At 28.9% G+C, this 17,178-nt stretch overlaps 1 protein-coding gene across 1 annotated transcript; it reads right to left on the reverse strand.

Moving 5' to 3' along the window:
• Positions 1-403: 403 nt before the first annotated feature.
• On the reverse strand, positions 404-5,062 carry LOC111279447 (protein ACCELERATED CELL DEATH 6-like). Its single transcript, XM_022866425.1, has 3 exons — positions 4,300-5,062; positions 3,522-4,057; positions 404-958 (listed from the first exon to the last, which is right to left on the reverse strand). Exons 1-3 carry the CDS (start codon positions 5,060-5,062, stop codon positions 404-406), a joined length of 1,854 nt encoding a protein of 617 aa, XP_022722160.1.
• Between the last annotated feature and the right edge of the window lie 12,116 nt (positions 5,063-17,178).

Genomic DNA, 17,178 nt, shown 5'->3' on the forward strand with positions numbered 1-17,178 from the left:
ACATAAATTTTGTCATAATAAATTTAATATTTGTGGTAAAATTACTCATGATCACAAGAAAATCCTCACTAAAAACCTGTTCAAAATTCGGAAGAGAATATGAAAAGAGCCAAAGAAACAATATGGCCGGACCATATAAAGGGCGGATATATAATGGACGAGAAAAAAAAATTTATTGCCAAAATTTAAACTTTCATGAAACATTAATAGCTTAGAAACCAGGGGGCAGAAAGCAATTTGTAACTAGTTTTAACTTGAGTAAAAACCACATCGAATCCTTGAATTACTGCCCGCTTTATTTCATGATTCATATGTAGCAATGCAAATGAAACAGTCGCCTTTTATATTTTAATTAATTTTATGGCAGTAGCAGGCTTGCAGTTAGGAGTACGTATGGCGTCCTTCATCGGATAAAGAACTTATAAATGGCAGAAGCAATGAGCAAACCGGGAAAGAAGGTGAGGCCAAGGGAACATGTGGCGATAGCAAACCCCATGGAAGATTGTAACACTGCGTAACTGCCTGTGCTGAAAGCAATCACCATTGCTATGATCGCATAAAAAGTTAAGACATCTGCCAGACCAATCACCTCATATCGGAGATTAACTAGACTCCACTTCAGGAATACCAAGAGAAAATGAAGCAGGACCGCTAAAAGAGAGAAAACAAATGCAAGGGTATCTGTAATAATGAAGGCTTTAAAAGCTGGGTCACGACTCAAGGTTGCATCCCCTTGCTCATCACTCTTGTATCTACGAGGTACGTTGAATGCTGCGGCGAATGTTACGGTTGCTACTAGCGCTGCCACCAGTAAATGGGTCTCTCGTGTTTTTTCCACAACTTCGATGGAGGAGACATCATCCTCGTCCTTTACCTTTTCTCTGAAGTTTGGGTGAACCCGTAACCCTTCCACTTCTGCATTATCACCAATGTCATTCAACAGTTGGCGAATATGTTTCTGCAACGATAATCGTCGATTTAAGGAATGATTAGCATTTATCAGTCAATGAGTAAAATTCACGGGTACTTCACAATTTTTATAAATATATCATTTTCATTCATGACACAAAAGATATATATCTTTTTTTTAAAAAAAAAAAATTCACTATCCATCGTTTCGTCAATCAACATTTAGAAAATTAAAAAAATGTTCATGCAAACATTGTGATATAAATACAAACACGTGACAGGATCCACACGTGGGCCACATGCATGTTTTAAATTTATTAAGCGAGATTTATCTCTCTCACGCCAACTTCACAAGTCATTGAAACATGTCATATCTATGCACCGGGTAAAGATTTAGATGAAATTTTGTACGTAAAATTCATGAAAATTTTAATTAAAATCAATTAAATAAGATTAAAAATTAAAAATTAAAATGTTTTATTAAGTAAATCAAACATGTAAAATTTTAAAAAATTTTAAAAAATTTTGATATATACTTTTAAATAAACATTTTTAGTAAAAATATTGATATTGTTGAATATATTTGGATCATATTTGAATTATAAATAATATTTTTAATAATTTTTTTATATATTATTGATATTCACATTAAACTTTATCAATTTATTGGTTTGAATTTTTTATTAAATTATTTAAAAAAAAAAACTTTACAAACTTCACCTAAAAAATTTCATATTAGTTTTTTTCATCCTATGGGTAGACAAGTGATACTCGTATACATATACTGATTGATTGATGACTAATAGAAGATAAACCATAAACTTTTCTAAAAAATTATTCATGAAAATCCTTTTTTTTTTTGTCATGTATAAAAGTGAGATTTATATATATATATATATATATATATATCATGGAAGTTCATGAACTACTAGTGAATTTTACTTATCCATATATTGGTGATGGAGTTTTTAAACTAGATAAACAAAATTAAAAGCCTTTGTTATAACATTTTCTCATTTTTTAACTTTATTTCTACCCAATCTTTTTATTAAATTATACATTTCATTATCTGCTAGTATAATAGTTGTCTCTAATGTGACATCCCAATAATTAAAATTTAAGACTTTAGTTTAAATGTTTTGAATTAGGATTTTGAGATGGACAGAGTGAGATTTATGATATGAGAGAGTCACTTTTTATTAGGATAATAAAGTTCATATCGAATTTAATTTAATTTTTTTAAATAATATATAATATTATGAATTTTTAAAGTTTGATTTAAATTCTAACCAACTTTTCTTTAAATCGATACAATTACAACCAATAAGAAAAAATCGATTCCATCTAAACCAAACGTTATGATTTCAAATTAATTTTTAATTTTTTTGGTTTTCTCTCATCCTTACCTTTCATTATGTATTCCATTTTTCCCTTTTTTGCAATGATTTCTTTTTTGTATTTCAAATCCTAATTTTGATTATTTATTATTATTTAAATTATTTATTTATCACAATGATTGAATTGATAAATATTTTCTTTAATTCTTCTGTCTATGAAAATAAAATAAATGAAAAAAAATCAAGAAAAATTATTACTATATTTTAAATTAATATATTTTTCTCTCATTTTGTTTTGCATTAATTTCTTCTTTATATTTCATTTCCTAATTTTGCGTATTTATTATTTAAATTACTTATTTATTATTATTGTTTTTTTAGTATGGTATCTATTATTATGGTTGAATTGACTCTAAAAAAATTATTGAAATAATAAGTTTATAATCTTTCTTCTATACAACAAAATTAAACTAAACGAAAAGAAAATCTTTAAAAGTTAGATTAGCCTAATTTAATTTTCTTTAATTTTTTTTGTAATTTTTATGAAGCAGTTTATCCCTAAAAAGATAAAAAAAAAAAAAGAGAAAACATAAAATAAAAATATTTACAAAAAATAGATAAATGAAAAGAAATAAAAAAATGAAAATGAAATTGGAAAAAATCTCATGGGATCCTTTCAATATATTGTATAGATTTGTAAATGAAATAATAAATTAGGAACTTATTAAAGGAGACACATGCATGTTATTGTTAATTATCTAAACTCTGCATATAGTAGTTAGAGTTTAATATTTTCCTATCAGTAATTAAAAACTTTGCTTATAGTAGTCCACTTTTAAAGACTAATAAAATGTAAAATTATGTACTTAATAAAATACTCATCTAATCTCAATTTCTTATCCATCTTTTCTTTTTTAAACCTCAAAAAAGCCAAAATCATTTTATAGAGTAAACAGTAATCGTTATCCTTAAAATTCGATTCCTTTATTTTCAAAAGTCACTTTTCAATCCTCATATTTGTAAAGCGATGACGCCTTGGTTCTTTTATCAGTCTTAAATCATTTCAGACGTTAAATATCTACTGGTATCACGTGTCTTACATTTGACATCAGTTAGTATGTACGAAATTGATGACTTGAAATTTTTTAGAAAAGAAAAGGTAAATATTAAATACATCAAAATCAATAATTTTTTCTGAAATTGAAAAAAAAAAAAAAACTTAACAAGTTTGAAAAGGAGAGAATAGTAAAAATCAGGCAGGGTAAAGCTTTATACCTTCTTTCGTGTCATTTGGTCGAAATATTGCCGGGACTTCCATCCTCTTACTTGAAGTTCACGATCTAGAAGAAAAGAATTAAGAGAAAACCAACCAAGGCGCTGACGAGCAGGCCCCGTTAAGTAGATATGGAGAGGCGTGTACCCATTAACATTCTTTTCATGAAAAAGATTTCTATTTGTGAAATCATTAATCTTGTTATCAACTAAGAATCTCTTAAGTTTTTTGGGAGATACTGCAACGACAGCAAAGTGAAGAAAATTCCAGCCTCTTTTGTCCACCATTTCGCAGCAACCTGGACAATTGGAGATAATTTCTTCCATTATCCCTTTCTCGCCTTGCCAAGCTGCCATATGAAGAGCCGACATCCCTCTCTCTTTATCACTTATATAAGCAGCAGACGCATCTTCTTCCAACAAAACTTTGGCAATTGAACGTTTACCGAAATGCGCAGCATAGTGGAGTGGAGTCCGCCCATTGTCATCTGTTTGTTTCGTTAGTTGCATTTTTGCCTCTATTAGTTTCCTTACTGTCTCTGTCATTACCAAAACACAACAAAAAGATCAAAAAGTTCAACAACAGCAGTACATGTGAATTTATTTAATTTTGAAAAATGAATGAACAAGACTATGCATTTGTTTTGTTTTATTTTCCTTGTTTGGCCAGGGGAGAAACAGAACATGCGTTCCCATTGGCAGAAAAAGCAACGAGAATAGCCATTGAGTAAATTATCCCAAAACAACAACAATAACACAAAATAATGAACTGATCACTTACTTTCATCTCCGGCCAGGACTGCTGCATGCAAAGCTGTTCTACCATTGGGGCCGCCATAAACCGTTGATTTGCAATTATCTAACATCTCAGTAACCATACCGTGATATCCTCCCTCGGCAGCTAAGTAGAGTGGAGTCTCACCGCTTGTATTAGCGGAGAAATCAAAATCAGGATCTTCTTTGACCAATAGTCGCAACACATCAAGATGGCCATATCGAGCGGCCAAATGGAAAGCAGTATTTTCTTCCTCATCCCTCATTCTCAGCATCTGCCTCGCCCCGGTTGCATCCAACCCTCTCTCCGGGTCTTCATGTAGCACTACATTGGCGCGTTCAATAAGGACTTTGACTATGCCAGAATGCCCATGTCTTGCTCCAATGTGCAATGGGATTTCCCAGTTGGCATTGCGTTGCAGTAGCAGTGATGGGCACTTGTCGACAAGTTGCTCCACAAAGTTGATGGAGAATTCTCTTTCGAATACCCTTTTCTGAAAACACGGAAACGCTCTAACATTTTTTACTACCAGGCGTCCTCCGGTTCTGGAGTAAATATGAAGCACCGTGTTTTGGCTTCCGTCAACCAGGCAATCAAGAGCAACTTGGTAGTCACTAAATGCTTCCACGTCACCATTCGCCGCAGCTTTGAACAAAACAAGGTCCATGTAGGTGATAGCCTTTTCTTCCATAGGCTGTTCAGAGGGAATGGATGAGCTAACTGAGGGATTCAGCTGCATCATTATAAGTTCCATAGGCTGTTCCACCATGAGGGATATCATATTATATTTTGGCAATTACAGTCAAGGTCGTCTTCTCTTGTCCGTAATAAATTTCAAACTCTCCCAAAAGTGAACAAAACAGTATAAAAGAAAAAAATTGCAACGAGACAAGTATTTGTCTTAACGTGTAAAATCAAGCAGAAGACTTTATTTAATGTGATAAGAGACAAGTATTTGCCTGAACGTGTAAAACCAAGCAGAAGACCTTATTTTCCAAAGAGAAAATGAAATTAAATGAGGCCTTTTTCTCAGGCCACTTGCAGTATGGAGAAGTTAGTGGGAGCGCCAACAAAAATAAGATCCGAAGGAACAATACAATTGATTAATTCAACGTCTTCATGTTTAACAGCTTAATAAGTTCTTAATAGGGAAAATAAATTTTAGAAAAACATCCTAATCATGTTATTTGCTAAGGATTAGTAGCTGTGGAGAATTTTATTATTTATAGCTGCAACAACAATTGTCCTTCTCAATTCTGGAAGAATATCTTAGTTGAAAAAAACAAGTAGAGGTGTCCCCGGGGTGTCATATGGACTTATCCATTAAGCTTAAAATATTAATTTCATAAACTAAGGTATTGTAGACATTTATCTGTGTTCGGAGTCTATCGAATCGATTTTTATTACTGTAGTTATTTTTATTATCATTTTTTAGTTTAGTGTATCTAAAAAAAATTAATTTATATACATGCTCTAGGAATATCAAGACAATGAGAAAAAAAATATTGAAATGATATAATCTATTTCTTAAGCATCCTAAAATACCTTTACTTATAGGATGCGTCTTGCCGTCTTAGAAATAATTATGGAATGATTTATAATTTTTGAATGATTAATTGATTAAAATGAATTTAAAAACCAAATCAAGATCAATAATAGTATTTTAAATTGAGAGTAATTTATACTTGATGATTATAATAATCAAACATAATGTGTATTAACTTGTTTGGGAGAAATGAAAAAGAAAAGATTTTGAAATTAGTGTAATAATGGTAATGAAATCCATTTGATATTATATATACCAAAATTAATTTTAATTTTTTAATCATCTATTAATTATTTTAAAATAATATACATATATATTAAACATATGTATATATAAATATATATATATATATATAACATAGTTTAAATGGTTGAGTAAATAAATAGGTCATAGGTTAAAAAATTGACAACCAATTTTTTTTTTTTTTACACAATGTAGTTTAAGAGTTGAATATTTACAATTGCAAAAGTGGTGACAAAATTATTCTATGATGATGGAACTTAAAGTTTTATTATCTTTAATATGAATTTAATTGGAAGTGATTTAAGGTAAATAATAAAGTATAAATGTAATTAATTTATTAGAAGAGACATGATAATTTTTTAAAATTGTTTACATGTCAATTATATTAGCCATCCACATTGGATAATTTTTATTTTTATCAAAAGTTTTGGTTTTTATATATTTATATAAGATTATATAAAATAATATATATATATATATATATATATGAAACGTGTGCGTGCGCGCGTGTGTGTATAGCATAACTTAAATGATAGAGTAAATAAATAGGTCATAGGTTAAAAAATTGGCAATTGAATTTTTTTTTTTACACAAATATAATTTAAGAGTTGAATATTTATATTTGAAAAAGAAAGTGACAAAATTATTCTATGATGATGGCAATTAAAGTTTTATTGCCTTTAATATGAATTTAATTAAAAGTGATTTAAGGTAAATAATAAAATATAAATGTGATTTATTTATTAAAAGATATATGACAACTTTTTAAAATTGTTCACATCTCAATTATATAGGTTAGATAATTTCCTTTTTGGTCAAAGGTTTTGACTTTTATATATTTATATAAGATAGAAGATGTATGTTTGATTTAATTTTTATTGAATTTATCTAATTAAATTTTAATTAATTAATTTAATTATTTAATAATATAATACTTGATTATCATTATAATTTTTTTTGTATATTTATAATTTCAAAATATAGCATAAATTTAAGAAAAAAAATTAATCCTTTCAGCGTTGAAATCGGGGAATTTAACAACTTCTTTGTCGGATCTGTTGGTGTAATGAACCATAATCATTAAAATATATTTACCATAAAGTCTATATATCTACCATATTTTAATGCAATGGTATTATTATATTATGGTACGTACATGTCATTATCTCCGATATTGAAGACAACGACATATTGAAGTCTAGTCTATCATATTGAAGTCTATACATCTATCATATTTTAATGCAATGTTATTATCGTATTGTATATGTCGTTGTCTTCAATATATATCTATCGTGTTGAAGTCTATATATCTACCATATTTTAATGCATATGGTGTTATTAAAATAGGGTCGGTATATGTTGTCTTTAATATATATCTATCATATAAATATGGTAGTCTGATAGATATATATTGACTTAAGAACTACTATTATCGTCTCATTTAATAATTGAAATTAAATCCATCTATTTGCATATTTATGTATAAGATATAAAAATTATCATATTAAATTTATATTGACATAATAAATACAAAACATTTTTTTTAAATTTTTATCCATCCACATACAGCTTTCACTAAATTTTAAATCTATTGCTTTCATATATTTTTTTGTTCATATAATTTTTATGTCGTATTTAAAATTTTTAAGTCTAATTGAAATAGATGAAATTGAAATATTTTTAAAAGGTTATTTTTTAAGGTTGCAAACATAAAATTTTGGTTTTATATTGATGTAAAGTTGTAGAAATCCGACTTAATTTATGAATATTGTTTACTTTGACTTAGTTTTATGGTTTTATTTCATAAAAATTATTTTACAAATAAATATATATATCATATAGTTACTACAAGAAAATGAAAGATTAGTGGCAGTTTTGTAGCAGCGTTTCATTTACAAATGCCGCTAACTTTCATGTTTTTATAAAACTTAAAGCGTTTATTATCAAAACACTACTAAATATTTAAATAGCGGCGTTGTTACTTATAAACGCCATTAAAGACAAAAAAGTAGTGGTGATTATCGACTAAAACGCTTTGAATAATCCTTTCTAAAAAATTAGAGTAATTATTAAAGGCATTTTTTTTTTACAGAAAATGCCTTGAATAATCCCCTTATAAAAAATGGATAAGGGATTATTGAAGGCGTTTTCTACAAAAAAAAAACACTTTCAATAATTCCCCTAAAAAATTGTAAAGGATTATTGAAGGCATTTTTGATCAAAAACGTCTTCAATAAATCTCCTTGTCAATAAATCTACCAAAAATGGAGTAGCATTATTGGTTGGAGTATATGGTCATTAACCATAAGGTTGTAAGTTTGATCCCTCCCTTCAGCATTTTTTGGATTTTTTACACCTTTAATAACCGCCCCCAATTTTTTAAGGGAATTATTGAAGGCGTTTCTGGCAATAATCCTTCAAAAAACTAAAAGATGTGAAAAGAGGAATCAAACCTACAATTTTATGATTAATGACCGTATGCTCTAACTAACAATGCTACTCTATTTTGGACAGATTCATTGACAAGAAGATTTATTGAGGGTGTTTTTGATAAAAAATGCTTTCAATAATCCTCTACAATTTTTTAGAGAAATTCTCAAAGGCGTTTCTGACAGAAAACGCCAACAATAATCTCTTTTATTTTTTATGAGCAGATTATTCAATGTATTTTTTACCTGAAACGCCTTTAATAATCCCTCATAAAAAATTGGAGGAGATTATTGACTGCGTTTTTTTGCATGAAACACTTTTAATAATCCCCTCACAAAAAATGAAGAGGATTATTGAAGGCATTTTTTTTTACAGAAAATGCCTTCAATAATCCCCTCTAAAAAATTGGAGGGAAATTATTGAAGGCATTTTTAGCTAAAAACGCCATCAATAATCTCTTTTAAAAAATTGGAAGGGATTATTAAAGGCGTTTTTTGTCTAAAATGGCTTCAATAATCTCCTTATCAAAATTCAAGAAGATTATTGAAGGCGTTTTTTACCTGAAATGCCTTTCATAATCCCCTCTAAAATATTTGAGGGGATTGTTGAAGGCGTTTTTGCTCCTTATCAAAATTTAAGGGGATTATTGAAAGCATTTTCTTGCCTATGATATTTTTTGATACTTATTTGTACTTTTTTGAACCTTGTTTAAGCCATATTTTATGACTAATCAGCTGTCTTATAAGAAGTTTATGCTTTCCATATATCTTTGCTGGTGCAACTTAAAGCACAAACCGATATTTTTCATTTTTCTTGTCAGAACCTGATCTACTATTATTTTCATTTTCTCTCCAACCAAACAGCTTTTAATTTTCAATTTTCTTAATTGAATCTTGTTACAATTTTAGGTTTCTACACTCTTTTTGAATGTTTTTTAAGGTTTTCATAACGAAATTTACAAATTCTCATGATTTTCTTTTCAAATTCTATAAAATTCAGGTTGAACTCAAATATGGTTTCAAAACTGCACACCTAACCTATCTTTAGTCTTTTGATCAAAACTCAGTGAATTCTAGCTTGATTTACTTCAAAATTTTTTTCCTAGATTCCTAGTTCAAAAAGCTATAATCTAGTAAAAAGTCACCCTCAAATTCCATTTGTACAAGTACAGTTAATTCTTCAAATTTAAGGCTGAATCTAAAAGGCAGAATGATCCATGCATGAGAACTTGATGAATGATGATCCTCTCTCCTTCCAGGTGTTCGATTTGATTCTTTCATACTTTACATTCTTAGTTTTACATGTTTACTCGTTATTTTTTCATTGATTGCATTTATTTTCATGAATTCATTTGGTGTTTGGATAGATTTAGTTGTTAATGCTCTGTTTTTCTCTGTTTTGAGTATCACTTGAATTGCTAGTTCATTAAGCTAGTTTTTCTCTATTTTGCTGTCATTTTCTTGTTGAATTTTGTAGCAAACTTGATAGATGAATTGTTTCTTAGCTCATTTCAAGTTCATTTTCATTATAAGCTTCTAGACCTAATTTTTTCTTTCATCAACTCAGTGAGTTTCGATTGAATTTCACTTTATATTTTAGTTGTTTCTAGTTAATTATTGTATTTTCTTGCACTTTTGGTTCTTCAAATTAGTTTTCCTTTTGGTTCCTTAATTGATCTTTTCAATTCCAGTTTATGATCACTCACTTTAGCATCAATTAGATGTAGATCAATTAATTCACATTTGGTTACAAGTTAGTTGTTAGTTGCAGTTTTCTGTTCTTTTATTACATTGTGCCATTTTTCTGCAACTTTTGCTTTTCAAATTGATTTCTCATGATTTTTTTTGTAGATCTTTGAAATTCCAGCTTGTTTTGAAGAAAATTTAAAGGAACAAAAATGAAAATTCAGATTTAATAGACTAGTTTTGAAATGTATTCTATTTCAATTATATGTGTGTGTCTAGGGTTGGAGTTGGATTTGTTTTGCACCAATTGCTTTAAAGTTTGGGCTACGACACTTGTAATGTTGATAACTTATCTATAGAAGAATTTCCTTTATTTAATGTATCCTAAAGTTGATATGTGTTAAGATACTCTTACTTGTTTATTTGAATGAAGATCTAAATGTGGCCAAAGGGTTATTTTATCCCAAAAGTCAAGGAATTTGGGCTTTTTCCATAAATTGGTATGATTGAAAAAGGTTAAAAAAGGATGTTTTGGCTTCATGCTTTTAATATCGAAACAAGAAATTAAGTTAATCATTTTAGTATGACCCATTATAAAAAATTTAGTTTTAAGGTTCAATCTAATTATTTTGTCGCACCTATATATCACACTCATCTTGCTATTAACCATTGAGCTTGGGAGTTATATGCAACATGCCCTTTGTATTTATATCTCTTTCAATCAGAAACTTTTTTGTTGATGTCATCCCTTTAAATCTTACTCTTCTTCTACTTTTGTATCATAAAATAGCATGGCTAGCAATATTTTACATGTGTATGCCAATTGGATATGCATTCAGATGTGTTTACGATGGAATAGTAAGTTTTCTTTTCTAGCTTTTTTATAGGTATTTATTAAACTGATCTCCTTAATTCCTTCCTAGTTTAAGAATAAAAGAACCAGCCTTATTTCAAATATGCCAAGTTTTACTACTGTCCATATTTTATGATGCTCTATGCTCTACCCATATGTTAATATGAGATAACTAGCTAACAAGTTAGCAATCATTTAAATTGGCATTTTGCATTTTGGGTGAAAACCATTGTGATGCTTCGATTTGTTATTATGGATTTTATTATGAAGCCTTTGCAGTTGAAAGGTGCATACTGTAGACCTATAAACTTGGATTAGTCTTCTATACTTTTTCCAATTACTTTATAATGATTCCATGATACAATTTTTGCTGCTGCTAAGTCTAAAAAAGCATTGATCTCTGTAGACACAGTTGTACCATCAGTTCAAGGTGTAGCATAGTTGATTTATCCATTACACAATTTGCATTTTCCTCTTGAAACTCTATTGTGTGGTCATTTTATTTTGAAAGATTGGTTTATTTCCCTCTTGAAGCATTTAAATCCATTTATTTCTATGAATTTATTTATGAGCTGAAAATATGATTTGAAATGGTTTATCTTATAAACTTCTTGGAATCAAATAATCTTTATCTTTTTCCAATGCAATCAAACATGAACTTGATTGAGGATCTATCTCTCAACCTTTCATATATTCTATTCCCTCAAATTATATGGCATTGCATTTCAAGTCTAGCAATTTCATAATGAAATATGCAAAATGGAAGAACTATGATTATGAAAGTCATTTTTGTGAAATGCACTAAGAAAGGGAATGTACATCCCTTTGCCTTGTGCATTTATCTAGATCATTGGCCAAAATATATATCTTAGTTTGTTGCTTTAGTTAAATCTATTTCTCTGTTATTTCTGCATGTATGTAATAATGAGATATTGTATATCTTCTTTGATTTTATCTTGCATTACAAAATTTATGGTACTTTTTATAGCTTACCCAGTGACATTTTTCAATCAGGATAGAACATGAACTTGTGGAAAAGATAAATGAAATGCACTATGATGCATTTCTAACAACACATTTTGAGGTTCCTGGACAAATGTTCTCTTTAGCAATGGAAGCCAATAGGAGGAATGGGCATTGTAGGTTCCATTCAAAGCAAGCGCGACTCCTTCCATAGAGTCCGTTAATGGGTAAGAGGAAAACAAATGCAAAGTGGAATGTTATTGTATATACTAAACTTTGTGTTACATGTATATTGGAACAAATTATGTATTTAGATATTAAAATATTTATAATATTCAATTTATGAATTTAAATTCATTTTTATTTCTTTTAACAATTTTTATTTAGTTATAATAAATATTAAAAGAAAATTAAAAAACAGTAAAATTTTTTATTTAGTGGCATTTGTATTTAAAAATGTCACTAAATGCTGAATTTAGTAACATTTGTATCAGAAAACACCATTAAATTTAGTGGCGTTTTTACTACAAACGCCATTATTTTCAGCATTTTACGGTGTTTTTAAACATAAACGTCGCTAAATTAGTGGCATTTTTTTATATAACCGTCACCAAAGTAATGGCGTTTTTTTTTATTAAAACACCAATAAATTAGTGGCATCTCAAAGATACAAATTAGTGGCATTTTCCAAAAAATGTAACGTCGTCATTTTTCATGATGCGTGTATAGCCGACACTCTGACTGGCATTTTTCACAAATGTCGTAAATATTTTAGTGGCATTTATAAGCACTGTTAAATATTTAAAAAAATGCCACTAAAAACCTAAACCTTGTGTGTGTATCTCCACACTTAATAAATATGGGATCGGGGCACACAATAGTGCAATTTAAACAAAGGTGATTGGAATGAGAGTAATGAATGAGGATATAAAAGGGAAAGAGGATTCCATGATTTGCTTTAGAAAAATTAATTGTGTGCTAGCACTTGCCTTGGCTTAGTCGAATAGGAGAGCCTTAATTAGCCAGCCAAATTATTTATCCAAAAAAAAATTAGCAGCCAAATTAATTGTAATGACGTAGTTGGATCCCCCAGTTAGCTCATTCATTCCCTTTCGTTCTGAACAAACTCAACAAGCAGAGGCTATGACCTACATGGACAGTGATTTGTTCAAAGATTCAGAAAATGGTGTCATGGAACTATTGTTAATTAATTTAAGAAAAACAAAAATAGTAAGAAAGAAGAAAATATGGCTTTGAGGCGTGAATAACACTATCTTAAAGGCAATTATGCCTATAGGATATAACAAAGCCTTAAAACTCTTTAAATTAGAAGTAGTGAAATTGGTTAGGCAGAAAGATCTATTTATAATAAAATGAATAGTCATCAATCAAGCCAATTCAAAAAGTTATGATATTTTGTATAGTCATAGTTTATTGTTTAAATAAACTTTATTTAAACAATCATATTTTTCACTGTTTAAACATATTTATTCAGAATTAGTAATATTTTGAAATAAATAAAAAATAATAAAAATAAAAAGATTTAAAAATTAAATCAATTTGCCAAACAAGCCCAAGTGCCCATCTTTGACTTTTTAAAATTGTATGACCCACTAGGAAAACTCTCAACAAGCCTAAATGACTTAGCCCACTCCGACACTTCGTTCAATTACTTAAATAATATAAGTAATTTCTTTTAAACCATATATAAGTGATCTTTCTACTCAATGTGGATTCACCACATTCTAAACTACCAACAACTATTTGAAAAGTGTCAAGTTGATCTTCATTGCCTGGTTGATGGAAGGCAAGACACAGCGCTCCATATTCACTCCAGAACCGGAGGACGCCAGGTAGTCAAAAATGATAAACGGTTTCTGTGTTTTCGGAAAAGGAGATTTGAAAGATATTTCTCCGGTAACTTTGTCAAGCAACTTGTCGACAAGTGCCCATCACTGCTACTGCAACCCAATGCCAAAGGAGAAATTCCATTGCACGTAGCAGTTAGACATGGTCATTCTGATATAATCAAATTCCTTATTGAACGCGCCAAAGTATTGGAGCGTGAAGACCTGTAGAAAGCGTTGGAAGCAACCAGGAAGAAGCAGATGCTGGGAATGGCAGATAAGGAGGGAAATACCGCTTTGCATATGGCAGCTGAAAGTGCTAACCATGATGTGGTGCGACAACTGGTGGAGGAATTAGATCCTGACTTTTCATCCTCCGCTAATAAACGCGGTGAGACTCCAATCTACATAGCTGCCAAGGGAAGCAATCCTTCGGTGTCTGAGATATTGAATAATTGCAAATCAATGGAATGTGGCGGCCCTGATGGTAGAACTGCTTTGCATGCAGCAACCATGGTCGGGAAGGAAGGTAAGTGAGCTTATTATTTTGTGCGATCCGCTGTTGTTTTGGGTTAATATAATTAAGACTATGATTGACACTTTTACTTTTTTTTTTTTTTAAATTGAATTAAAAATTAGAAATTTAAACATAATAGAAAACCAAAGATAAATATAAAAAAAAAAAAAAACCAAAACAAAAATATCTTTTGAACAAAATTTTTTTAGTCTTTCACTCCTCATTTCACGTCATTAACCAAGTAATTAAACCACTTTTCCACTTGGCAAGGTAAGAAAAAAATAAATTCTTTTTTTTATATATACATTAAAAAAAAAGGTTCTTATCTTGATGTGGATATGATAATGTGGCAAAGTTCTTGCCATGTCTTAGGAGCTCGGTTCGTGATCTTTTAAGGACTAAAGCAGCAAACAATAATATTTATCTATAATATAAATTTGACATATTTTTGGGTGCAATGTGGCATCTCATGAGCTTTTTTATGTTTAATAATTAATTTTATTATTATTTTTTTAATTTTGTATTGAATCTATTTGATATTTTTATTTTTTTGTTATTTTAAATTAGATATTTTTGTAAAAAATAACAATAGAGGTGCAGATAAGACATTCATTTTTTTTTCTTTTTTGTTAATTTATTATTAAATTTCATAAGAAAATGAGGCCAAAAAGTAATGTCACCTAGTTGTCCACGTGGCAACACTATTCGGCTTTTTTTGTTAAGTTTTCTAATTTTTAATTAAATAAATTTCGTGAGAAAATAAGTTAATATAGATAAAAATGACAAAATAATCCATTTTTATGGATTTTGACCCCTTCAGATCTAATAGGGGGGGTTCTTTTTTTAAATTGATATTTGGTTGGGAGAGGATTTATTTTTTCAAAAATCGTGATTGGATCGGAGGCAAGTTTAGTTTTTTTTTTTGTCTCGGGATATAAAAAAATATGTTTATTTATTATTTATTTAATTATATATATACATGTATTATATTAATAAATTTATTTTTAATATATTAATTTGATACAAATACAACATTTGTATATAATTAAGATGAAATTATATAAAAAATTATATTTTTATTAACATTATACTAAATTAAAATTATTAAATTAATTTCAAATCAAATTAGGTCAAATGTATGCATATATATATATATGTATATATAGCTGGTCAAAATCAGGTATATAAAAAAAATATGATGTCAAGTAAGAGTTGGAGTATGATTAAAATTATTAAAGAGTCGGATCGACGTTAGGTCAATTTTCCAATCCAACCAGCACCATATCTAAATGTAAGGTGTCTATGTGGCACCCCCATTTGTCTTTTTTTTTTTTTTTTGCTTTGGCCTTTTCTCTAATTTTAGCTTTTTTTTTATTAATTATCTATTTTAGTATTTCTTAATTATGTTTGGAAAGATAAATGGTTAATAGAGGTCTTCACATGACACCCCCGTTTGGTTTCCTTTTTTTGGCCTTTCATTTTTTGTTTTTTTTTTTAATGAGATAAATTTCGTAAAAAAATAAGTCACCTAGAGATAGGAATGATAAAATAAATTGTATTTGATAGGTTTCGACCCATCTCAATCTAATAGGGACAATTTTTTTCATTTGAAAATTGGGACCAGGTGGGGGTCGGGGGCAATTTTTTTCTTTTTGAAATTTAGGATCGAATTGGAGGTGGGTTTGTCTTGCTTCGACCTCCTTGAGATATATATAAAAAATATATATTTCATTATTTATTTATTTATTTTTATATTTATATATATGTATTATATTAATCAAATTATTATTTAATATTAATTAAATAAAAATTATATTTATATATAATTTATATTAAAAAATAATTATTTTATTTTTTTATAATTGAGACTATCAAGATTTGATCTTTGATCACTAGAAGTATAAGTTCAACACTTTATCAATAGATCATGTAGTTGGCAAAAAATTATATTTTTTAAATATTTTACTAAATTAAAATTATTGAATTCATTTTAAGTCAAGCTAGATCAGATGCAATTACAAATATATGTGTAAGATTGGAGTCGAGTATAAAAAAATAACTCGATACCAATTCTGAGTTGGAGCCAATTTGAATTATTATATAATCAAAACGGGTTTAGGCAAGTAAAAAGCAATCTTGACCTAACCAGTTATCATCCCTAAACAGAGGTATCTACATAATACTTAAATCTCACTCCTTTTCCTTCTTTTTATTTTTTGACCCATTCCTTTTTTTTAGTTTTATCTTTCTTTTGTTTTTTTTCTAATTTTTAATTTTAGTATTTCTTAACTACATTTTAAAAGATAAAATTGAAAATGTGAATTTTGATTTGATTTGTGATATAAGTTATAAGAAAGAAATACACATTGTACATAAATTAATTAATAAATTTTCACTAATCAATAGTCACAGTACCTGGTGGATACAAGACTAAGCAAGGCATTGCGACCTTGAGTCGTGACTCAGCTTTTCAAGCCTTCATTATAACAGATACCCTGGCATTTGTTTCCTCTCTTTTAGCCATCTTCCTTCACTTTCTCTTTGTGCTTTTCTCTCCGACCAAATTCTATGTCCCAGTTCGTTGGAAAAGTCTGGCGGATTGGTTAACTTTTATGGCAATGGCAGCGATGGTGGTTGCTTTCAGCACAGGCACTTACGTAGTGTTGCAATCTTCCTTGGGGTTTGCTATCGCCAGTTGTTTCCTTGGCCTCGTATTCTTTCCCGGTCTGCTCATACCCTTTATTTTACCTTTTTGTTAATTTATCATATTAATTATTTTATTTATTTTCTTACTGACATTG

Source organism: Durio zibethinus, chromosome 27 (genome assembly GCF_047325235.1).
Source record: "Durio zibethinus cultivar Kanyao isolate XHJ-2024 chromosome 27, ASM4732523v1, whole genome shotgun sequence".
NCBI classification, from domain to species: domain Eukaryota; kingdom Viridiplantae; phylum Streptophyta; class Magnoliopsida; order Malvales; family Malvaceae; genus Durio; species Durio zibethinus.

What these genes read in the sequence shown, in the direction of transcription:
- LOC111279447 (XM_022866425.1), bottom strand. Translation starts at nt 5,062, where the DNA reads ATGGTGGAACAGCCTATGGAACTTATAATGATGCAGCTGAATCCCTCA. An exon ending in AGTCCTGGCCGGAGATGAAA is followed by an intron (nt 4,058 to 4,299) that starts GTAAGTGATCAG and finishes TGGTAATGACAG; the next exon opens with AGACAGTAAGGAAACTAATA. An exon ending in ACCAAATGACACGAAAGAAG is followed by an intron (nt 959 to 3,521) that starts GTATAAAGCTTT and finishes TTATCGTTGCAG; the next exon opens with AAACATATTCGCCAACTGTT.